This window comes from Leptopilina boulardi, unplaced genomic scaffold (assembly GCF_019393585.1).
Source record: "Leptopilina boulardi isolate dan_hultmark-lab unplaced genomic scaffold, ZJU_Lbou_2.1 LbouV2_44, whole genome shotgun sequence".
Lineage (NCBI taxonomy): Eukaryota > Metazoa > Arthropoda > Insecta > Hymenoptera > Figitidae > Leptopilina > Leptopilina boulardi.
The window spans coordinates 881832-908506 of NW_026137988.1; the positions used below are offsets into that span (position 1 = coordinate 881832).

General features: G+C 30.4%; 3 protein-coding genes across 3 annotated transcripts; 1 reads left to right on the forward strand and 2 right to left on the reverse strand.

Annotated features, from left to right (window-relative positions):
• Positions 1-297: 297 nt before the first annotated feature.
• LOC127289520 (uncharacterized) lies at positions 298-18792 on the forward strand. The gene is made up of 4 exons (XM_051317500.1): positions 298-441; positions 5813-6013; positions 14616-14738; positions 14794-18792. The coding sequence occupies exon 4, from the start codon at positions 17157-17159 to the stop codon at positions 18384-18386; it is 1230 nt and encodes a 409-aa protein (XP_051173457.1). The 5' UTR covers positions 298-441; positions 5813-6013; positions 14616-14738; positions 14794-17156; the 3' UTR covers positions 18387-18792.
• Positions 18793-21709: 2917 nt separating this feature from the next.
• LOC127289538 (uncharacterized) lies at positions 21710-22210 on the reverse strand. Its single transcript, XM_051317523.1, has one exon. The coding sequence runs from the start codon at positions 22208-22210 to the stop codon at positions 21710-21712; it is 501 nt and encodes a 166-aa protein (XP_051173480.1).
• An 894-nt stretch (positions 22211-23104) lies between these two features.
• On the reverse strand, positions 23105-23983 carry LOC127289539 (uncharacterized). Its single transcript, XM_051317524.1, has one exon. The coding sequence runs from the start codon at positions 23981-23983 to the stop codon at positions 23105-23107; it is 879 nt and encodes a 292-aa protein (XP_051173481.1).
• Between the last annotated feature and the right edge of the window lie 2692 nt (positions 23984-26675).

Consider the following 26675-nt stretch of genomic DNA (forward strand, 5'->3'; position numbering starts at 1 on the left):
CAAATTTAGGTAAGACGATTGTGTCAAAAGGTATATAAAAGGACAATATCCTACAGTGTGTTGAGAAAAAATTATTTTGGAAATACTGAATCCGGTGAGGGAAAATCTCACTTAATGTGTGATCGAATTTTAATGATTGAATTAATCACACCTCACAGTGGGGCCAAATCGAAAAAAACCGGACATTAGACCAAAAAGTTTAGGTTTTAAATCGGGATTTTTCAACTGACAGTTGGCTACACTGGACCCTAGTGAAGTAAAATTCACTCATAGTAGGTCCCCAAATCTATTACAGCAGTGCTGGTGTCAGTTGAAACGTAGCGTTTGTGGTAGTGCTCGATGTTGCGTTTAAAATTGAAAAAAGGAGGCGTTAAAATTTTTACTATATATTCGGACGAAATCCATAATTCTATGGAAATATAATAGAGTCCACTCCAAACAGTAAGTAAAAGATCATTATATTAAAAAAAATATTAGAAGAAGTGCAGAGCATGTTAATTTCAATCTAAAAAATCTAAAAAATTTGTTGTTTAAAACTGAAAATCTTCTAAAAAGTACCTTAAAGTACCTCCGTGAAACTGTTGGAGGTTGTACTTTAAAGTATCATAAATAATATATCCAAATTTTAGCTGCCCATATTTGCCCGCAAAATTTTAATCGAATTTTTCGTGAAAAAATACATGCGTTCGCTTGAGTAACGCACATGGCTATAGTATACTAATGCATAGAAATTCTTGGCTTCCCTTGTACGCACACCTGTTCCCCCCTCTCTAGCTAGTTTCTCTCTCTCTCTCTCTCTCTTTTTTTTTTCTTTCTCTCTCTGAAGAGTGTACAGTGCGTATGACAACGTACAAAGCGTGGATGTTGCAGCATGTTACCTAAAAACTGAGAAATCCTATATAAGAAATCTCTAAACGATAAACTCTCGATCTATAGTAACGCCTATCCCATTGGTTGATTGTCGCCGTGGCGTCTATTCCATTGGTCGAATTCTTATTTGTCATCTTCGTCTCGCAAGAGCGTAAAACAGACACGATCTGTCCGCGTAAAGATTTACCGACACACAGAAATAAAAGTGGTGTGTGCGTCAGTTATCTTTGTCAAGCAACGTTTTCAGTCAGTAAATGAATGAAAGCAATATATACGGTCGAATTTTCTTAAAACTTATTTTTCCAAAGAATCTTCAAGGATTGTTTCTCAGAATAAAAAAATGTTACTTTGTAGTATAAATAATTAATGAAAATTTTGAAGTTTGATTAATTTTTTATGTACAAAAATGAACATTATGTTTATTAAATTTTCTGTCATGAAGAACGTGTTGAATAATATTTTTTCTCTCATAATTTTTTTTATTTAGAAGGAAGGATAAATATTTTGTTTGTAATAATTATTTTAAAATTAAATGTACCGATAGTAATGATTAATTTTAATTATAGAAAATGAAGGTTAACTTTTAATATTTCAAGAGAATTCACATAAGTCAAATCTTCTGCAACCTTGCCTGATTGGTTATAGAATGTCAACTAATTAGATAATATTAACCGAATAAAAGGTTCACTATAAATAGAATGTCAGTTAAACGGGGCACATGAATAAGTTCTAAATTTAATTTTTTTGAATTTCCATTTGTTAGAATAAATTATTTAGATAGATTTTAAATAGATTAGATAGAATTTTCTTTTAACCGAATTTTTATTTGACCGAATTATTATTTCACAGAATTTATATTCATCCGATTTTCTATATTACAGAATTCTTATATAACCGAACATTCAACTGACAGAACTTATATTTGATCGAATTTTCATATGCTCGATTTTTTGTTAAATAGAATAGCCATTTAGACGAATTCTTATTAGACAGAATTTTAATATAAAGAATTTACTTTTATCCGAAGTTTAATTTTTTAGAATTATTATTTCACAGAATTTATATTTCATCGTTTTTTCACAGTATAGAATTATTACTTAACCAAATATTCATTTAACAGAACTTCCATTTCATCGAATTTTTATGTGTCAGAATTTTCATCTTTTTGAATGTTCATTAAACAGAATATTCATTTAAACGATTTTATTTATTAGGTAGAATTTTAATAGGAAGAATTTACTTTTAGCGGAAGTTTCATTTCTTAGAATTATAATTTAGCAGAATTTTAATTTAATCAATTTTTAGCATTGCAGAACTTTTATTTAGTCGAAATTTTATTTAAAGAATTTCTATTTGATCGAATTTGCATTTTTCCGAATTTTTATTAACTCGAATTTCTATTAAACAGAATATTTATTTAGATGAATGTTTGTAAGACAGAATTTCCATTTCACCGAATTTTTATTTGTTCGAATTCTTATTTGAACGTATTGTCATTTCAAAAAATTCTTAAAACGTCGAATTTGCAAATGTCCGAATAAGCATCCGGCAGAAACGATTCAACCATTTGCAAATTCGGTCAAATGCAAATTCGACGTTTTAAGAATTCTTTCAAATGACAATTCGTTCAAATAAGAATTCGAACAAATGAAAATTCGGTGAAATTGAAATTATGTCTTACAAAAATTCGTCTAAATAAGTAGGTGTTCTGTTTAATGGAAATTCGAGTTAATAAAAATTCGGACAAATGCAAATTCGATCAAATAGAAATTCTTTAAATAAAATTTCGACTAAATAAAAGTTCTGCAATGCTAAAAATCGATTAAATTAAAATTCTGCTAAATTATAATTCTAAGAAATGAAACTTCCGCTAAAAGTAAATTCTTCCTATTCAAATTCTACCTAATAAAAATTCATTTAAATGAATATTCTGTTTAATGAACATTCGAAAAGATGAAAATTCTGACACATAAAAATTCGATCAAATGGAAATTCTGTTAAATGAATATTTGGTTAAGTAATAATTCTATACTGTAAAGAAACGATGAAATAGAAATTCTGTGAAATAATAATTATAAAAAATTAAACTTTGGATAAAAGTAAATTCTTTATATTAAAATTCTGTCTAATTAGAATTCGTCTAAATGGCTATTCTATTTAACAAAAAATCGAGCATATGAAAATTCTGAGAAATGAAAATTCGATCAAATAGAAGTTCTGTCAATTGAATGTTCGGTTATATAAAAATTCTGTCATATAGAAAATCGGATGAACAGAAATTCTGTAAAATAATAATTCGGTTAAGTAAAAATTCGATTAAAAGAAAATTCTATCTAATGTAATTCTAACAAATGGGTATTCTAACAAATTAATCTTAGAACTTATTCATGCGCCCCAGTTAAACAAATTAAAGTAAACAAATTTTTTTTAATAGGAATGCTATTATTATGGGAGCCTAAAAAGTGATAAATAAAAGATAGAAGTATAACTGTTGAAAGTTGCAATAAAAGAATAAATGTTTGCCAAAATAATTAAAATTATTGCGAGTAGGTATTATTTATGCCAGATTGAATCAAAATGAATCACGACAGTTTTGAATATATTTTCGAATTGATTAAAGGTAATTCGTAAAAGCATTCAAAATTGGAATAATTTTTTCATTAAATATGGTTTAAAGAATGTTTTCAATGATTTAAAATATTTTAGACAACTTTGAATGTTTTTACGAATTACTTCTTCTTGGACCTTTAATAAATTCGACAAACTATTTAAAACTGTCATGTTTCAATTTGATTTAATCTGCCATAATGAATATTTGCAATCAATTAAAATATTTTATCGGACATTTATTCTTTTATTAAAATTTTTATAGTTCTACTTTTCTACGCCATAATAAAAGCATTCTAATTAAAAAAAATTGTTTGTGATTTTAATTTTTTATTTATTACTTTTTGGTTCATAAAGAAAAGTTATTTAGATTTGTTGGTTTTCAAAATGTGTATATTTAGGTAAATATTTTTTTAGCAAATATTCTACTTCATTAACAAAGATCTTAGGAGATTCCATGAAATATTTAGAAAATTCTATAAAGTTTCTAAAAGGTGAAATATAATTTCTAAATATTTCTTTAGGTTTCTAGAAAGTTTCATCAAGTTTCTAAAAGGATCTATGAAGATTTCAGAAGATTTCTTGAAATTTTTAGATGCTTTTCTGAATTTTCTAGATATTTTCATGAAGTTTTAAAAATTTTGATGAAGATTTCCTAGATTTTTCCATTATGTTTCCAAAAAGTTCTACGAAGTTTATATATAGAAAGTTCCATAAAGATTCTAAAAGGTTATTCATTCAGTTTCTTCAAAAGTTCTACGAACTTTCTAGGTATAAGGTTCTATGAAGTTTCAAGAAAGTACCATTACGTTCCTAGAAGGTTTTATGAAGTTTCTGAAAAGTTCCATGAAGTTTTTAGGAAGTTTCTAAAAAAGAGTAAAAAAATTAAAATGTTCATTAAAATTAGACTTCAGAAGGTTTCAGGAATGGGAGTTCCAAGAGGTTTTTAGAAGGTTCCATGAAGTTTCTAGAATGTTCCGTGAATATTTTAGAAGTTTTCATGAAGTTACTATAAAGATCCATGCACATTGTGAAAGGTTTTATGAAATTTCTAAAAGGCTTCATAAAACGTTCTAGGAAGTTTCATAAAGACTCTAAAAGGTTTCATGAATGAAAAGTTCCATGAATTGTTTAGAAAGTTCTGTAAAAATTGTAGAAGGTTTCATTAAGTTTCTATGAAGTTCCATGAAGACATTAAAAAGTTTCATTAAGTTTCTTTTTTAAATTCTACGACGTTTCTAGAAAATTCCACAAAAATTCTAGAAGGCTTTATGAAGTTTCTACGAAGTTTCATTAAGTTTCTAGAAAGTTTTATGAAAACTCTAAAAAGTTTCATTAAGTTTCTTGAAAATTTTAGAAAGTTTCTAGAAAGTTCAGTTAAGTTTTAAGAAAGTTTCATAAAGACTCTATATGGTTTCATGAATAGAAAGTTCCATAAAGATTATAGATTATTTCATTAAGTTCCTAGAAAGTTCCATGAAGTTCTTAGAAAGTTCCATTAAGTTTCTAGAAATTTCCATGAAAACCCTAAAAAGTTTTATAAAGGTTTCTAGAAAGTTCCATAAAGTATCTAGATAATTCCATGAAGATAGTACAAGGTATTATGAATATAATGTTCCACAAAGTTTTTCAAAAGTTTCAAGAAATTTCTAGAAAATTCTACGGAATTTCTATAAGTTTTTATAAATTTACTAGAACGTTCTATGAAGATTCTAAAAGTTTTCATTAAGTTTCTAGACAGTTTCATTAAGTTAATAGATGGTTCTATGTCCTTTCTCGAAAATGACAAATCAATTTCATATAAAAGCATTCTAATAAAATGTCGACTTTTAAGAGTGTTGACTTCATAAATTCCGGTCAAATAAATTATTATCGACAAAAGATTGAACTTTTGACTAATTTTCAATCATAACACATTTTGACATTTGCAATATGAATATTCTTTACTTATTTCTGGTCAAGTACGAAATATCAACTTAAAAGGCGCGCGCTTGCGCGCGCAGTCTACGTCTAGTATTACTTTTTAAATTACTTGATCACGACTCTCAAACTTTGAGTATTCTCACGCAGTAACTACCGAAAACATTCCTTAGCAGCAGTAATTTACCGGTTTAAAATTTAAAACTTTTTGTTTAGCACATTATAGATTATTGTTATATACAATATACTTTACAAAAGTATCTATGCTTTGTTGTTTTTTCAATACTTAAATTTTTTTAATAAAAGTGTAATTATATTATTTTAAGAAGAAAGTTATTTATATTCAAATATTGTAGATTATTGTTTATTAAATACATCTAATAATAAATTTTAATTTAAAATAATTATCTTTCAGAATCCGATGCGGTATCTGCACCTGTGCACGAAAATATTAATAAACAGTTTCAACTGAACGACAGTAGTACAAGTGAATCAGAGATTTCAAATTTGGACTCCGATTATGATGAAGAATTTTTGTACTAACTATTCCACTCCTTTGCACTGACATTATGTTTATATTGACTGCCGAATTTACTGTAAAATTTGTATTTGACAAGTAAATTAAAAACTTATAAATTGAAAAAACTACTATTTTCTTATTTCAAAAAGCTTTAATTCAACTTCAGAGACACTGAAAACCCCCGTATAACAAGTTTTAAGGGAATTTGACCATTTCTTAATTTTTATGTCCGCCATATTGGATCCGCCATTTTGAATTTTGAAAAACTAACTTCAGATTCGTAATCACCGACCCCGAAAACTCCCGTATAACAAGTTTTAAGGGAATTTCACCATTTCTTAATTTTTATGTCCGCCATATTGGATCCGCCATTTTGAATTTTGAAAAACTAACTTCAGATTCGTAATCAGCGACCCCGAAAACCCCCGTATAACAAGTTTTAAGGGAATTTGAGCATTTCTTAATTTTTATGTCCGCCATACTGGATCCGCCATTTTGAATTTTGAAAAACTAACTTCAGATTCGTAATCAGCGACCCCGAAAACCCCCGAGTAACAAGTTTTAAGGGAATTTGACCATTTCTTAATTTTTATGTCCGCCATATTGGATCCGCCATTTTGAATTTTGAAAAACTAACTTCAGATTCGTAATCAGCGACCTCGAAAATCCCCGAGTAATGATTTTCAAAACGATTACTTTACTTTTTGGTCTAATGTCCGGTTTTTTTCTATTTGGCCCCACTGTGCACCTGTGTCTGGCCGTTTTGCTAGATTAATTCATTTACGGATTTTATAGGCAAAAACAACATGAATTGACTATGACGAAACATCTTTTAAGGGTTCCGTACCCGAAGGGGGAGCTCTATTAATGAGACTAGTGAAGCAAGGCATGTACCCCCCCCCCTAGCGGCCACATGAATTTATGTAGAGAGCTGAAATTTGGTACACATATGTATTTTGGTGTGTAAATTACAGGAAAAATCTAGCGAAATATAGCGAACATGATTCGGATCAATTTACATAGCGTTGTCAAGGAAAAATAAAAAATTTCGAAAACAATGGTTTAATCTCCTTAGCGTGCACAATATTTGACCAAGACAGTTCACATTTGGTATACATGCGTATTTTTGCGTGTAGAGTACAGGAAAAATGTAGCGATTGGAGTTGATGTTCATATTGTTTTTTAAAAAAATTCATATTTTTAGAAAAAATCATGGATTTTTTTAATAAAAAAAGAAGAAAATTTTATCTCAAGGTATTCAAATTTATATATTTTTACGTATTTTGACGTGTAGATTACAAAAAAAATATAGTGAGCACGATTGGAGTTTATTATCATAGCGTTTTCAAGGAAAAATTTATAATTTTCAAAAAAAATCATGAATTTTTCTCAAAAAACGTAGAAAATTTTATCTAAAGGGCTTCAAATTTATACATTTTTACGTATTTTCACGTGTAGATTACAAAAAAAATATAGTGAGCACGATTGGAGTTTATTATCATAGCGTTTTCAAGGAAAAATTTATAATTTTCGATCTATGTGTCTGTCTATGTGTTTTCATGCTCACATTACAGGAAAAATTAAGAAAAACAAGATGGGGGTCTCTTTTTATAAAAGAAGTTTATGTTCATTTCATGAACATTTTGCTTCCTCATTGCGCAAAGCAAAAGATTTGCTTCCTCTTGGAGGAAGCAATAAATTAATAATTTATATACATATTATTTTTAAAATATGATAAATGATTTCAAAAAATATATCTTTTTCCACCTTTTCCACTCTTTCAACCGTTTTATTTTAGCTTTGAAACAATTTTTTTATTAAAATCGATTTTTTGAAAAAAAGTAAAAAAAAATTTTTTTTTAGGGGGTACTTTCTAAAATTGTTGTGTTCATTTTGAGATATTAATGTGACAAATGTACATACCAAATTTTAGCCAAATCCGTTAAAACGTATTAACGATATCGTGTTCACAAAAACTTTTTTAACTAAAATATGAATTTTTGAATTTTGAATTTTTTAATTTATTCTTTAAATTTCAATGAAATATAAACTTTATATATACCAATCGATTCGTCTTGATATGAGGAATACGATTTTACTATGTATTGCCTTTAATTTTGCTTTCAATAAATTTTTTCGATTAAAATCGATTTTTTTGAAAAAATGCCAAAAAAATTTTTTTTGTGGGTATTTTCTAAAATCATTGTGTCCATTTTGAGATATTGATGTGACAAATATACGTACCAAATTTTAGCCAAATCCGTTAAAACGTATTAAAGTTATCGTGTTCACAAAAAAATGGATCCACACACACACACACATACACACACACACACATACATACACACACATACATACATCCGGACAATTGATCAGGGACTTATATATGACATTTATAAATAGAAAAAAATTTGTTTGGTGCATTTCTAATAATTTCATAATTTGAAGGACTACATAGCTTCCTCCAGAGGAAGCAATTGAAATTTTTCCATAGGCCTTTACACTTTAACCCTCTCAAATTTTAGGTTTAACGGTACGCTACCCTCGGTTTTAATGCGAGTGTAACTCGCACTTATCCGACTTTTTTAAAATGAAACAATTTTGTTAATTTATCCTCTAATATTGTTACAGTGGTTTTAGATTTTTAACTGTTTTCAAGGTTAGTAAATATACTCCTTTTAAAAATTTTAAGATCAACTTTTAACCCCAAAACTACCCTTGTTCTGTCATTTTGAAAGAAATTATCTTAAAAATTAAAGTATGTTCGTTTTCCTTCTTGTATTATTCTTAGAAAATTTTTCTGTTTTTCAAAATAGTATATTGTGCATCTAGGGAGGAAAATTGTTAATTTTCACGAGTGTGATGTTTGCAGTTCGAGGCGGAGCGAGTGCACAAGCCGAAGACGAGTGCTTGCGAGCGAAGACGAGAACTGCAAACACACGAGCTGGGAATCATTTCCCTCCCGAGTTTGCTTTTTAAAACACACGTATATTGAAAGTACAAATATATAATAAAGCATTGAACATAATTATTAATTTTTTAATAAAACTTTAATAATATTTTATCGAAAGTTTACAAAATAAATTTTTACAGAATCAAATTCTTCATTTTTATCTATCAGTAACTTTTCCTCCCGCTCGCCAGAAAAGACATACATTTCTCCCGCTACACAGGTAAAAAATGATGTACTTTCGGTGCGTGTGTTAGAAAAAAACTTTTTTTGCTTCCTCGTGGAGGAAGCTTTGTAGTCCTTTCGTTTATAAAATTTTTAAAAATGGTGAAAACAAATTTTCAACTATATATTGGAACATGTTATAAGAGAGCCTGATCAATTGTCCGGAAGTATGTGTGTGTAGATCTTTTTTGTGAACACGATATCTTTAACAAGATTTAAAGGATTTGAGTAAAATTTTGTAACCTTATTTATATACTGTAAATGTCTACTATCCTGCCATTTTTAGGCTAGTAGAATAAGCACTGTTTATATTATTGATTAGGTCTCGTTGATTAATGTAAATATTAGAATTTGTATAATAACAAAATGAAATATAGGTTTTGTAATTATATTTACCACGTAGAATAATTTTAAGAACCAATTTTAGTTTCCGAATTGATATTGTTCGATAGAGTCGCAATTAATACGATGGAAAATATTGTCTATCGGGATGAATTTGAAAAAAAATTATTTGAATATTACACAGTAATAAGAACATCTTAATTTAAGATGAGTCTTAAAATCAGCGCTAATAGTTATAATGGAAATTGTTTGGCGTAATTTAAAGAATTAATTAAAGTTTGTCTAAAAATAAAAAAATTACATTTTAGCTAAAAAATTTTGCGTTTATTTAAATTCAAGTTTAAACATAAAATAATTGTATTCCTTGCATTAAAACGAATCCATTAGTATATATATAAAGTATACATTTGAGTAAAATTAAAAAAATTAATGAAAGTTAAAAAATCAAAAATTCATATTTTAGCTAAAAAATGTTATGTTCAAATTCAAGTTTACACATAAAATAATTGTATTTCTTGCATTAAAGTAAATAAATTGGTATTAATTAAAATTAATTTTCAATTAAATAAATTATATTCAATTAAGGGGTTAGGTGTAGTCAGAGGCACGAAAAAATGAGAATTTTCAGTATTTTTTTTTGCTATTAAATAATTTTATTTTACAAAAGTAGTAATATGGTATTATTAAACAATGTTTTGACTTGAAGACACGAAAATTTAAAAAAAAAAAAATTTTTATTTCCGAAGTTACAGCTGTTTGTGTTAACCCAGTTCCAAAAAAAGGTCCTTGCGGTGACAATCATAAGTCCTTGGAGATTAATCAGAAATCAATCGGATAAAAAAAATTAGTTTTATAAATAAATAATCCTGGGCCTGATCGAAGGATTTTTTTTTTTTCAAAAATTAACAAAATGGCGGCCTCAGGAAATTTTTGTCTAGATTTTTGGGAAAAAATCAACATTTAATTGGTCTTAAAAAATCGAAATTTTTCAAAAAAAAAAAAATCCTTCGATCAGGCCCGAGTTTATTATGTATTCTAAAAGCTGTATAAATTTCATTAAAATCGACTGAGCGGTTTTCGAGTTATAGTTGTCACCAGTTCAAAAAACATAGTTTTGAGAAAAACGCGTTTAGTTTCACACTAGATTTACGTACAAAAAAACGAATTATTAAATTACTTACACCGAGTCATCTATTCCTGGGCCATATTAATTTAGGTACTACTACATATACCCAAGTCTAAGTTCATCGATGACAATAGAACCCTAAAAGCCGATTTCTTGCAGCTGACACTAGCTGCAAGCGCTCGCGAGCGCTTTAAAAGGCCCGAGCTCTCTTTGTTATTTGTCGAATAACTTAAAAACGAATTATCGGATTAACTTGAAATTTTCAGAGATTATTTTTAAGATATTTTACTTAACGAAAATGCAAAAAAAAAAAATTTGATTTTTTGAAAATTCTGACTACCCCTAACCCCTTAAATGAGTAGAAGAAATTGATTGCTTCCTCCGTGAGAAAGATTTTTTGCTTCACACAATAAGGATGCAAAATTTTCTCGAAGTGAACAGATAGGACAAAACTCAATGGATTTTAATTTTTCAATTTTCAATAATTTACACGATATTTAAGAAAACAAATTTTTCACGCCTTTTTTTAAAAATCAAATCCTTATTTTTCGATTTTCACCCCTTCGGGTATTTAAAAAAAAAATTTTTTATTGGAAAGCTGAGGATTTTACCAATAAGCTACGTAAATAAAAAGTAGAACAACAATAATTTTTTGAGAAACATAATAATAAATTTGGTGATGTTCCTGCGCAAAATTTTTTTTCCATAATACGATATTTCAATTTTGCTTCCTCGTGGAGGAAGCTAAGTAGTCCATTCGTTTATAAAATTTTTATACATAGTGAAAACAAATTTTCCTCTATATAGAAACATGTTATATCAGATCCTGATCAATTGTCCGGATGTATGTATGTGTGTGTGTGTGTGTATGTGTGGATCGTTTTTGTGAATACGATATCTTTTACAAGTTTTAATGGATTTAAATAAAATTTTCTAGGCTTATTTATCACATTAAACTCTTAAAAATGACGAGAGGATCTTTAAACATACCCCCAAAACAAGTTTTATAGTCAATTTTCCAAAAATTTTTTTTTAATTGAAAAAATTTAAGGTAATATATAATATAATCGTCTTCCTTACATCAAGACGAATCGATTAGTATATATAAAGTATAGATTTGGCTGAAATTTATAGAATTAATGAAAGTTAAAAAATCAAAAATTTACATTTTATTTAAAAAATGTTGTGTTTATTAAAATTCTAGTTTATATATGAAATAATTTTATTCCCTGCATTAAAACGAATCGATTGGTATATATAAAGTATAGATTTGATTTAATTTTTAAGAATTAATAAAAATTGAAAAATAAAAAATTCATGTTTAAGCTAAAAAAAATTAAAATTCAATTGTAAATTGAAATTTTGTATTTTTAAATTCAAGTTAATACATAAAATAATTGAATTCCTTGCATTAAAACGAATCGGTTCGTATATTGAATTTTTTTTAAATTTTTTGCACCATTTAAACGAGCAGGGAAAACCCTTCGAAAACGTATAGGACAAATTTTTCTTCTTCTTTCTGTTTAAAAGTTACAAGTCTTCAAATATTCACTGTTTAAATTTTTCAAAAAAATTCAACCCCCTCCCTCTTCGACAGTTTTTGAAAAAACCTAACAATACTTCGTGGTTAAAATTTAAATCAAATCTATACTTTATTTATACCAATCGATTCGTTTTAATGCAGGGAATAAAATTATTTCATATATAAATTTGATTTTTAATAAACACATTTTTTAGCTAAAATGTAAATTTTTGATTTACATATTATATATTACCTTAAATTTTTTAATTCAAAAATTTTTTCAATTAAAAAAAATTTTTGGAAAATAGACGATAAAACTTTTTTTGGAGGTATTTTTAAAAATACTCTCGTCATTTTTGAGAGTTTAATGTGATAAATAAGCCTACCAAATTTTATTTAAATCCATTAAAACCTGTAAAAGATATCGTGTTCACAAAAACGATCCTCACATACACACACACATACACACATACATACATCCGGTCAATTGATCAGGATCTCATATAACATGTTTCTATATAGAGGAGAATTTGTTTTCACTATGTATAAAAATTTTATAAACGAAAGGACTACAAAGCTTCCACCACGAGAAAGCAAAATTGAAATATCGTATTATGGAAAAAAAAATTTTGTGCAGGAACATCACCAAATTTATTATTATGTTTGTCAAAAAATTATTATTGTTGTTCTGCTTTTTATTTACGTAGCTTATTGGTAAAATCCTCAACTTTCCAATAAAGAAATTTTTTTTTTTTAATAGCCGAAGGGGTGAAAATCGAAAAATAAGGATTTGATTTTTAAAAAAAGGCGTGAAAAATTTGTTTTCTTAAATATCGTGTACATTATTGAAAAGTACGTGAAAAATAAAATCCATTGAGTTTTGTCATAGTTTTACGGATTTGAAATTTACAATGTTACTGTAAACGTAAAAACTTCAACGTCTTCTACTTTCTACAATTTTTTTAACGAGTTAATATTTTAAGAATTTCACTTAGGACAACAATTTACCAAAGTATCAAGCCAATCCCAGAACATTCACTTTTTGGGCTGGGCGACTGAAGAAGAATCCCTCATATGCACATGCCATTACATTCATGTTATATGGCAGGACTCGTAAGCGATCGTTCGACATTCATGAACACAAAATTCTATAAGGATTTAGAAAGAGGAGAAGTTGAATTTCCCCCAGTATGATTTGCCGAGAACAAAAATACAAATGCTCATTTCTTCATCAGGGACGAAGTTTTCCTATTAACAAAACAAGTCATGATCCCATTTGCTTGACGCTATTCCCTTAATGCTGGGCAAAAGAAAAAAAGCCTATGCCAACCTTGGCGCAACCCAAGGAAAAACGCAACACCATGAAGCTATCCTTGCTCATGATCACTTCCCAGGGCATGGAAAATGCTTGGTTAAAAGCTGACAAAAAAATTCCAATTGCATTGCAGTGGAAGAGTGGATTAACCCTGGCATTTCTTTTCACGGTTTTTACACCTTTAAAACCGTGGCTATCGACCTTTGTAATTGTTTTATCCACAAATTTAGAGTGAATAAAGGCTGAGCAAAGCCTGGCGTTTCTTTTCACCGTTTTTACACCTTTAAAACCGTGGCTATCGACCTTTGTAATTGTTTTATCCCCAAATTTAGAGTGAATAAAGGCTGAGCAAAGCCTGGCATTTCTTTTTACGGTCTTTAGACCTCAAAAACAGTGGCATTCGAACTTTGAAATTTTTAACTGAAAAATTGAGAGCGCACCAAAGCTGAGCAAAGCCTGGCATTTCTTTTAACGGTCTTTAGAACTCAAAAACCGTGGCATTCAAACTTTAAAATTTCTTAACTGAAAAATTGAGAGCGCACTAAAGCTGGGCAAAGCCTGGCGTTTCTTTTCACCGTTTTTACACCTTTAAAACCGCGGCTATGCGTTGAATTCATTTATGAATCATGATAAACTCCCATGAGAAAAATACATGTGAGAATTAAATTCAAAGTGCATAGGCCGTACATTGATATATATAATAGATCTCAATATCAACTTCTAACTTTCAATCAGAAATGAATCAGAAAAATAAAACAATATGAGGTTAAAATAAACCCCCTCCCAGAGGGTTGTACGGGGTTAAGGGAAGGAAGGATTTGTTTTTAGTGGTGTTTTTCGGATTAAGCGACCCAAAAAAATTGAAATAGACACCCTACTCTATTTTTTTTTAATTTGAAACTCCAACCCCCGTGAGTAGGTGCAAGGGGGTGTTTTTGGGAAAATTGGTCGGCAAAAAAATTTTTCATGGTCATATTCGGTTTCAGCGACCCCAAAAACATAGGAATATGGGGTTGTTTTTTTTGGGACCTGACTTTTTTGTGTGCCTGTGTAATTACTTATTAAATACAATATTTTATATTACAATATAATATATAATATAAAATATTATAATATATAATATATAATATAATATAAAATATAATAATATATAATATATAATATAATATAAAATATCATAATATATAATATAATATAAAATATAATATATTTTTTCAGAGAGAAGATGAGCTTCCAGAAACTCCCCACAATTCCCCCGCAGAAGGGGGTCTAGAGGTGGTTGAAGACCCCGGCTTCTATGAGCTGTCTGCGGGGGAAGATAATGAGGAGCCACCACCGGCAGTAAGTATAATTAATTTTTAAATTTAAATTTGAAATTAACTTTTTTTCCTTTTAGTTCGAAACTCCACCACCAGGGGAAGGGGAAACTCCCATTCCAGAGTCAGCCAACTCCTGGGTGACTCAAATGGAGTTGCCGGTGGTGGTAATTCCGAGGCGCCGCCACTATCGCCACCGCCATCGTCGTAGCTTCCACTACCGGCACACTCATCGCCACCCCCATCACCTTTCCACCGGTGGGTGGGTATTATTCAATTTTTATAAAAATTTATGCCTAAGGTTTTCTGAGGTCACTGATTACGAAACTGAACTCATTTTAAAACCCAAATATATTATTATAATATAAAGTAACACTACTTATTGTTACCTTTAAAATGATTTTATGCTACAGTTTCGAAAATTGTATGTCCTATGGCTTATTAAGTCATAGGTAAATGTAGTTTATAACATTTTTTAAATTTTTAAAAATTTAATTTTTTAAAAATTTTTAAAAAATTTTGTTTGCATTTTTGGATCCACCATTTTAAATTTTGAAAAATTAAATTCATATTCGTAATCAGCGACCCCATAAACCCCCGAGTAACAAATTTTAGGCCAATGGGATCAATTTTTTTAAAAGTCATCCACCATATTGGATCCGCTATTTTGAATTTTGAAAAACAAAGTTCAGATTCATAATCAGCGACCCTAAAAACCCCCGAGTAACAAATTTGAGGCCAATGGGATCACTTTTTTAAAAAGTCGTCCGCCATATTGAATCCGCCATTTTGAATTTTGAAAAACAAAGTTCAGATTCATAATCAGCGACCCCAAAAACCCCCGAGTAACAAATTCGCCATTATAAATTTTGTAAAACTAAGTTCAGATTCGTAGTCAGCGACCCCACAAACCCCCGAGTAACAAATTTTAGGCCAATTGGATGAATTTTTTTAAAAGTCATCCGCCATATTGCATCCGCCATTTTGAATTTTGAAAAACAAAGTTCAGATTCATAATCAGCGACCCCAAAAACCCCCGAGTAACAAATTTGAGGCCAATGGGATCACTTTTTTAAAAAGTCGTCCGCCATATTGGATTTTCCATTTTGAATTTTGGAAAATTTTAAATTCAGATTAGTAGTCGCAGCGACCCCAAAAACTTTCGAGTGAGAAATATCAGCCAGATTTAAACACATCTATTAGTTAATACTTACTTTTCTTCACAAACTATGCGTCGGACAGTTTAGGTTTATATTCATTATTAATTATACAGTTTTAATGAAGTGTGCAAAGGTTAACGATTTTTCTGTATACTTTTATAATGCATGAGAAGAGATTACAATGAGTTGGGAGCATTTAGAAGCAAAATTTAACATGTGCTTTTCAAATATGTGGTTTTTTGATATGAGTTACGTTTTAAAATTTAATGTTTGAAGTCATTGCATTCTTTGTGTAAAGGAGGCACACATTCCTGTATGGGTTCAAGTTACTTCTTTTTAGGTAGATAATATAATCCCGTTGTGCCGTTACTCAAAAACCTTCGTTAAAAAAGTTATATCAGTTTAACTGATAACTTGTAAAAATTTTGAAAAAGTTGTCTCGCAAGTTTGAAGCTACATAGTTTTTATTCAATTTGAGGCACATCATTGTTTTATGGATTTTTTAGTTCTTTACACTCCCACCTACTTCTATTGCAAGCCACAAGACACTCAATGTTTCGTTAAAAAAGTTACAGTCTATAAATTTAAAAAAACAGTCAATATCACACACTAGAAACTGTCGATTTCACCACTTTAACTTACGTTCGTCATTTCCTACATAATTAAAAAAATTATATAACGCATGATACATTTAAAAAGCTCTATAATTGGTCAAATTATGGTATTGAAAAATTATTAAAAAAATTCTTAAGGTATCATAATGAGCGATAACATAAAGTTTAAACGTTCTAGAGATATGCCCATATATCCTATTGTATATATATATTTTTAAATGATCGAGTTTACAATGTCTGCGCATGCGTGAATAGTATTCTGGGGGAGGCCCATGCTATTGCGCGTGCGCGGTTATATTTAGCTATAAATACAAGGATTTCAAGCAGTGCAACTCATTCTATTCTGTGAGCTAGTGCAGCTTAGTCGCAGCAAAGCAAACTGTAATAGAGCGATCTTTTATTTATTGTATTTTTTCTTGCGTTTTGACAGTTAATTTTATTTTATAAGTTTTTTTTGTGTGCTTGGTTCTTTTTTTGCGTGTTATTAGATTAAGGATTAGTATATAAGTACGTTTTTTCTTTTTTTTATTAATTTATCTATTATTCATTTTTTTTCTTTATTTATTACTATATTTATTGTTCTTTATTATTATTTTTTTGTTTATAAATTTTTTGTTCTATTTTTATATTATTTATTTCTATTGTTTTTTTATTTATTTTTACGCGACAATGCCTGGTAAACGAAAGTTTGCAGGCATTGTGAGACCTGCAAAGCGACCCAATTATCAGACCATCCTTGATGACTGCGAGGTCACCATTGCACTTATCAAAGATGCTCTTGAATTAGTCGCGAATTTGCGCAATGGCGCTGTTAAAAACGAAATTATAGCGCGATGGGTTGCAGAATGTTCTTGCAACGAACAAGTTTTAACAAGTCTTTTAAGATCTATGCAATTTACGCATGAGAAAAGTCGTTGCCAGAAGATTCTACAATTCATTATGAGATTTAGAGTTTTGTTCGAATCTCAAGCGGTAGAGGGCGGTGGTATACAAGACCCTAATATTAATAATCGCGTGCGTTGGGCTATGTGTGAGTCAGCGTTTGATCAAAATGGTCCGATTATCGTATATGGTGTTTTAAATGCTAATTTTAAAAGAGTGCAGAATGAAGTGGAGGTAGTGCAGCCAATTCCATTCTCTTCTAAATCTAACAGCATTTTCCCCACAACTTTATTGGAGGACTGGTTCGAAGTCAATTTGAAGCAGCCAATCCTGAGGAATGTGGAGGAGTTCCATGAGAAGGGATCCAGCTGGAATCTACAGTCTATAGTTAAGTTAGAAATTAATGTTAATAAATATAACCCTATGCGTGCGAGTTCATATATCAGTTTACCCCCAAAAATAAGAGCCAAAAATGCGTGTATTAATGTAGAAAATGAAAAAGATAATAAGTGTTTTAAATGGGCTATACTTTCCGCTTTACATGACGTGTCACATCCCAAACATGTGTCTAGTTACATTGATATTGAAAATGAATTAAATTTTGATGGTATTGAATTCCCTGTAGCGCTGAAAAGTATACCTAAATTTGAAATGCTCAACAATATCTCGATAAATGTATACGGTCTTACCAAAAGATATAGTAATTTCTCTGTTCATCCTCTTCATCTGACCGCAGAGAAGATGGATCAGCATGTAAACCTGTTACATGTAGTAGATTATTATATAGATGAAAGTGTAAATGAAGATAATGTAAACAATGATTCTAACGATATTGATTTTATGAATTTCCACTATGTTTGGATTAAAAATTTATCTCGGTTAGTATCCAAACAATTGACTAACCATAAATGTAAAAAATATATTTGTGATCGTTGTTTACACTATTTTTCATCAGCGGAAAGATTGAATGTACACGATGAAAATTGTAAACGTATGAATGTATGTAGCGTAAAATAACCGAATGCTGAAAATTGTAAAATTACCTTTAAAAATTATGATAATAAGGAGAAAGTTCCTTTTATCATCTATGCCGACTGTGAAAGTTTACTTCTTCCCGTTGAAGAAGATATAGATAATTTAAGTAAAACTAAAATTTTCCAGCGTCATAAATTGCTTAGTATAGGTTATTATGTAAAATGTAGTTACGATGACTCATTGTCCGTGTATGTACCGTGTCCGAGGCAGGAAAATGATCCTGCTAAGTGGTTTGCTGACAAGTTAAGGCAATTTTCCGAGAAAATTGATAATGTATTTAAGAATCCTATTTCTATGGATGCCTTAACTCCTCAGCAAATCGCTGATTTTAAGAAAGCAAGCGTATGCCATATTTGCCGTAAGAATATATCAGCTAATGTTAAAATGGTTCGCGATCATTGTCATCTTACTGGCAAATATAGAAGTGCTGCGCATGAATCATGCAACTTGAATTATCATGAGTGCCAAATCGTACCCATTGTATTTCATAATTTAAGTGGGTACGATGCACACTTTATAATTCATGCTGTATCGACGAGCTTTGAAGGTCAAGTTGACCTCCTCCCCTTGAACAAGGAGAAATATATCTTCTTTACGAAAAATATCAAGGGGAGTGTGGTTAAATTACGCTTCATTGACTCGTTTAGATTCATGGCAGCATCTCTAGAAAAATTAGCGTCATATCTTGACGAATATAAAATTGTTGAATCCGTATTTGCCAGTACGGTAACAGATCGCGAAAAAATTAAATTATTAACGAGAAAAGGTGTCTTCCCTTACGAGTATTTAGACACGCGAAGTAAGTTGGATGACACCGAATTACCAGCCAAAGAGAGATTCTATAGTACTCTCTATGATGCTGGTATATCCGATAGTGAATAGGAGCATGCGCAAAAAGTCTGGTCTGAATTTAATTGTCAAACCTTTAACGATTACGTTCACCTTTATATGAAAACAGACGTGTTATTACTTGCCGATGTCTTTGAGAACTTTCGCGAACAATGTTTAAACGCGTACAGGTTAGATCCAGCACACTATTATACTACCCCCGGTTTAACTTGGGATGCTATGCTCAAATATACGGGCATAACATTGCAACTTTTAACCGATATAGACATGATGATGTTTATTGAGTCGGGTATCAGAGGTGGTATTAGCCAGTGTTTTACCCGTACGCTAAAGCGAATAATCCCTATATGGATCAGTTCGATTTAACGCAAGACACCTAATATATTATGTATTTTGACGCGAATAATTTATATGGTTGGGCAATGGCACAAGCGCTACCAATTGGTGGTTTCGAGTGGATTGCCAACCCAGACGAGACCTTTGACTTCAACGTACCCGACGACTCTTCAGTTGGGTACATGTTGGAAGTAGATCTCAAATATCCTGAGAGCCTTCACGATTCTCATAAAGACATGCCGTTTTGCGCAGTTAATGCCAAACCTCTCATGTCTAAGCAGGACAAATTACTCACAACTCTCCTGCCTAAAGAGAAGTACGTGATGCATTATCGTGCATTGAAACAGGCTCTCGTGAACGGTCTCAAACTAGTCAAAATACATCGGGTGCTCCAATTCAACCAATCACAATGGTTGAAACCCTATATAGACTATAATACTGCCATGCGAACAACTGCGAAAAATGAATTTGAAAAGAATTTATTCAAATTAATGAATAACGCAGTGTATGGTAAGACCGTGGAAAATGTTCGCAAGCATGTAGACATTAAATTGGTTACACACTGGTTCGGCACATCTGGTGCCGAAGCCCTCATCTCTCGGCCTAATTTCCACAGTCGTGCAATATTCGATGAAGACCTTGTGGCCATCGAAATACGAAAGACTGAGGTCCTAATCAATAAACCGATTTATGTGGGTTTAAGTGTGTTGGATGTCTCGAAAACGCTTGTCTATGACTTTCACTACAGTTACATGCTTCCGAAATATGGTGAAGCATGTAAACTGTTGTACACAGACACTGACAGTCTAGTGTACGTAGTGAAATGTCAAGACATATATAAAGATATGTAAGAAGACATCCACAAGTTCGACACATCTGACTATCCGGTAAACAACGCATATGGCATTCCGCAAGTCAACAAAAAAGTACTCGGCCTAATGAAGGGCGAGTGCAACGGTAAAATTATTACAGAGTTTGTTGGCTTGCGAAGTAAAATGTATAGCATACGCGTTGAAGGTAAAGATTTCGTTAAGAAAGCTAAAGGTATTAAAGCGGGGGTCGTCAAAAAGTCTATTCATTTTGACGATTACGTTGAATGCTTGCGCGATTTTAAGATTCAGACTAGAACTAAATACAACATTAGGTCACGGTTACATTATTTAGAAACAATTAAACAAGTTAAAGTAGCATTAAGTCCGTATGATGATAAAAGTTACTTGCTTACCGAGAGTACCGATACTCTACCCTGGGGTAACTACAGGATCCCAGAAATCGAAGAATTGTAAATATTTTTGTAAAATAAAATGTAAGGATTTTCATGTTAAATAAATGTAAAAAAATATTATAAATTTTATGTATTTTTTTATTTATAAAAACCTTGTATATACATAACTCATAATTGACAATTAATGCAACATTGACAATGCCAAATTTAAATATTAATCTCAAAATTATAACAAGTAGAAATAAATTTGAAACAATTATCACAAAGTGAATTTAATACTCTCTATAATGTAACTGTTTAATAAAATATAATTTAAACATTATTGTAGAACTCTAGTCCTCGAATAAGATCTTCGACAAAGTGCAACATACTTTCATGATATGCACGTAGTAATTTTACATAATTTAAGGATAAATCATTATTGATTCATTATTGATTCATTATTGATTCATTATTGATTCATTATTGATTCATTATTGATTCATTATTGATTCATTATTGATTCATTATTGATTCATTATTGATTCATTATTGATTCATTATTGACTCATTATTGATTCATTATTGATTCATTATTGATTCATTATTGATTCATTATTGATTCATTATTGATTCATTATTGATTCATTATTGATTCATTGTTGATTTAACATCAAATAACGTACAATTACAACGTGCATATCATGAAAGTATGTTGCTGTGGAAGATCTTATTTCAGGACTAGAGTTCTACAATAAAGTTTAAATTATATTTTATTAAACAGTTACATTATAGAGAGTATTAAATTCACTTTGTGATAATTGTTTCAAATTGATTTCTGATTCTTTCAATTTTGAGATTAATATTTGAATTTGGTATTGTCAATGTTTATTATTAGAATAAATTTTGATTTAAGTTATAAATTTGCTTTCTCTTCCCAAGTATTGTGAGAGTTATCAAAGGCAAGCCATTTGACGAGAACTCTATTTCCACGTGTCTTGAGAATTTTTTCAACCAGATAAATATCTGGATATTTTACTTTAAGAAGTTCCTCTGCATAGAATCCTCCACTAATGGGTTGATCTTGATAGTCTTTGAGTTTATAAGTTATAGGTTTAGTTGACAAGACTTGATCTATTGTGAATATTTCTGTTGTCCAATTGGGAGTGTAATCTTTCTCAAACACGCTTTTATACTTGCTGACTCGAACTTTGTCACCAATTTTAAACTTTGCTTTCTTTAAAGGTATTTTTCTTAGCTTCAAAAATCGTTCTTTCAAAATTTCAACATCTTCTGCAGTAACATCTTTCGGCTTCATTCCAATAGTCCGATGTTTAGTGTTAATATAATTGGAAATAAGATTAGGTAATATATCATACCATTTATAATTTACACGTAGACTGAATTGCATCCACATTTTTCATTTTAGAGTTCTTTTAAATCGTTCAACAATAGATGCTTTCAAATTACTGAACGTTGAGTAGAAATTAATTTTATACTTTTTCATTAGAGCTTTAAACTGAGAATTATAGAATTCTTTACCTTTATCAGAATGTAGATTTCTTGGAATACGTCCTTCTATGAATATGGATTTCATAGCGTTAGTGACATTTTTTCCATTTTTACAGGAACAGCCCAAGCGTATTTGAAAAAAACATATCTATAACTGTTAGTAAATACTTAAAACCTTTATTTACTTTAGAATAAGGTAACATTTCTACTAAATCTGCTTGCCAAGTCTCATCAATATCACGCATGTCGACTTGGCGGCGATGATAATTCCTCCTTGCCTGACTATGAAGTTCATTCACTACTGTTTTCTTTTTGTCGTTCATTTTCTAGAGTACTCAAACGAGCATCCAATTGACTGATAATTTCAGCGTTTCGATATGATAAATCAGCATTTACTTTCCTTTCTAAGACTTTTAATTTTTCGTTTATAGAGTCTTCGAGAATTTTTAATAATATATAGTTATTGTCAATTTCTTTTCGCAGTGAAGACGTTATTTGATATATTAGTCTTAACTCGTTTTCGACTAAACGTTGTGCAAGTTGTAAATTAACTACGTTAGTTTTTTCTTTTGCATCAGCAACATTGGAAATTTTTCTACCCTGTAAGTCGAAGTGACCTTCTGATTTAATTTTAAAACTAATTTCAGGTGGATCTGGAGGTTCTCTTGCGACCCTTACAATTCCTCTTTCATTAAGAGGATGTCCGAACACATCAATGCCCATCTTAAGACTGAGAGAAAGTTGATGGAACACCTCCTTATATACTTTTCTTGAGCCTGACTAAATGAAACAATAATTTTCAATATATAATTTGCGCTTCACGTAATTCTTCTATGATTGACATAATTTCATTATTGTGACTGGGATTCCCAGCTGCTTGAGATGCCATAAGCAATCGAAGACGGTCAACCAATTCGTTAGGATCATCCCAATAGATATAGTCTGCTTGAAAACTTTTTTTTGCAATCAAAAAATGTGGTAGTGAAGTGCCAGTTTTCGATCGTCTTTTTGGTGTTTCATTACGAGGAAAAAGTTTTAAAATAATATTGACATATTTAAAAGTTTTACTTGTACGTATAGGTTCAGAAGAACTATAATTTTTTCTGTGAGCATTGAAGATGATGAAAATTTGTTTATAATTATTCATATCATCATCGCCAATGTATAACATTTCAGGTTTATTTTTTAATAACAGTTCCAATAAACCGGAAGTAATATTAAAACGTTTATCACCAACATTTATTAAGTGATCTTTAAAACTTATTGGTGCATCACCAATCTTGAGAGAACCATTTTTAACCTTATATACTCCGTACAACATATCTAAACATTGCTTTCTATTATGATCTAGCAAGTATATATATTTATTAACTACTTTATCATATTCAAAGCCTGGAATTACTGATGTTTCATCTTCATCAGCACTCAAAAAATTCATACTATCATCTAATTCATCATTACTTTTAATTACCTCCTCCTTCTTTTCTATCTTATGATTTTCATGTTTAACATCAGAGAGGTTAACAATTTTCTCTAAGGGTTGAACTATAGGTTTAAAAGTTTCACTCAAAACATTTTCAACAGTTTCTTTTACAATTTTTAACATGCGATGTTTCCGTCTAATGGACTCACTAGTTTTGGCAATTTGGCGGAGATACTCTTTTTCCTTACGAAACATGTTGTTAGTTCAAAGATGTACACTAGACTAATACTCATGGAACCAATCACCTTCTATTTATAGTGTTATGAAGCAGTCAAAACCTTTCCTATATATCCCCTCATTCAGATTGCAGTCTTTATCAATGACTACGAAGCCATATTTATCAGAGTTCCAACATGTTGAACAAAGCTCACGAAACTTGGTAAATGTCATGTCTGTATTAATATGATCATCATACACATGTTTTAAATTTGTTTCATCCTGACGAAAAAGAACTAATAAATTAACATTATCTCTTACTAAATGTTTGGGAATCTTCGCATATGCTCTTATATTATCTTGCTTTTCACAAGCTACGTCATCAAATATAAAAATAGAATTTGGCCTTTTGGGGAAATTACATCTTCATGCTCACTAAATGGTAAATATTTAATTCCCTTAACACTACCTATAACTTTTTCCAAAAATTTGTACTTTGGTTGGTGAAGAGATTTTGAGTAGAGATAAATATTATTAAATCTCAGACCATTTGGATGTAAAATTAGAGAAAGTAGTACATTTGTTTTACCACAATTTGATGGTCCACAAAAACTTGCACGAATACTACCAGACAACAAACTACCATGACGCTTCACTTGCTTCTTATCGTACTATTCTACAATCGCATCTAGATTCACGACTGGAAGCTTGTGATGTTGTTGCTTGAATCGCATTCTGAAATAGACTGCTGTAAAAAGTATAAATACAGCCCTTATATAGCTTACGAGTCACTCTGCTTTTAACTTTCATAGAGTGAGGTATGATTATACATCACCGCTCCCGAGGTAAAGGTTTAGTTAACAGTCTTATAAATAAGTTACCATTTGAATTACACATACCTGGTTATTAGTACTGTGGTCCAGGTACTAAATTGATAAAGCGTTTAGCACGAGGTGATACAGGTATAAATCCATTAGACGAAGCTTGCAAAGAGCACGATATTGCATATTCAAAGAATCGTAATAACGTTCAAGCAAGAAACGCTGCTGATAGGATTTTAGCTGATAAGGCGTGGCAACGAGTTTTAGCTAACGATTCCAGTATAAGTGAAAAAGCTGCTGCTTTAGCTATATCTGGTACAATGAAGGTCAAATCAAAATTAGGTATAGGAATGAGAAGAAAAAAGACATCTAAAAATAAGAAGAAGAAGCAGAAAGAAACAGTATTAAGAAAAATTGTTGATGCTGCTTGACATTCCATTATTCCGGGAAATGATACTCAATCTACAATCAAAGCTGCAGTTGAAAATGCTCGAAAAGCTATTAGAAGAGCAGGTGGTAGAAGTAAAATTTTAACACCTCGCATACTACCAGTACCTTCAAAAGTTGGCGGTCTCTTACCATTAATTCCAATTTTTGCTGGACTCAGTGCTCTTGGAGCTCTTGCTGGTGGAACAGCAAGTATAGTGAAAGCAGTAAACAACGCGAATGCAGCAAAAGAGCAGTTGAAAGAAGCTCATCGTCACAATAGAGTAATGGAAGATGTTTCTTTAGGTAAAGGTCTTTTCTTGAAACCCTATCGACAGGGATTGGGACTTTATTTGAAACCTTACTCTAAAGGATTAAGTATGACGCAAAAAAAAGGTCTCATAAAACTTCCTCAACGAGCATTAACTAACTATGATTTGCTCAAATACGCTAAAGAGTTAAAAATTCCTCATTTTCGAGGAGTATTCATGCGAAATGAGTTGCCAATAGGTGGAGCTTGGAAAAATGAATCTGCCATTATTAATCTCGATAATAATCAGTCTATAAAAAGTCATCATCATGGATAAATCATTTACTCTAACTATTTCAGGTAAATCATCTATACTTGAAGCAGAATATTATCCACCAATAGAATTATTGACAAATAAAAATTATGCCCTTGGTCTTGTTCAACTTCTAACTTTTAATTTAATTCCTAATGTTGATGTAGGAAAAAATAAATTTTATCTTGGTAATGATGTGATTACTATACCTACTGGCAGCTATGAAATTGAAGATATTGAAAAATATATTCAAAATTCCATTCAACAAGGATCGAAAGTTATAATCATTAAACCAAATAATAATACCTTGCGTTGTTAAATTATGACTAAACGTGAAATTGATTTTACACATAAAGATTCAATTGGTGAATTATTGGGATTCATTGCACGCAATTTTGAAGATAATGCAATACATACGTCAGATTTCACAGTAGCAATTCTTAATGTAAATGCTATTAGAATTGAATGTAGTATTACAACTGGTGCATATATTAACAATAAAAAAGTACATACAATTCATTAATTTTTTCCAATTGTTCTAGCTGGTTATAAGATCGTGGAAGTACCATCTCAAGTCATTTATCTTCCAATCGCCGTGAATACAATACATAATATTCAAGTGTGAATCGTTGATCAAGAAGGAAATTTAATAAATTTTCGTAGTGAAACTATAACAATTAGATTACACGTTAAGTCAACGTAATGGGTATAGTATTTCACAGAAAAACTGGTGGAAGCTATATAAACGAGCATCCATGTCAAAAAGCAATCAGTTCGCAAAAGGCTAACACCTCAGAACATACGTTTCCTAAAGCAGCTCGGTCTACTAGTTTATCAAGAAAACAAACGAAGAAAAGAAAACTAAATAATCATTAAAATATTTTTCATTTGCTGTTGTTTCTATAAAAGAAATGGAAGATA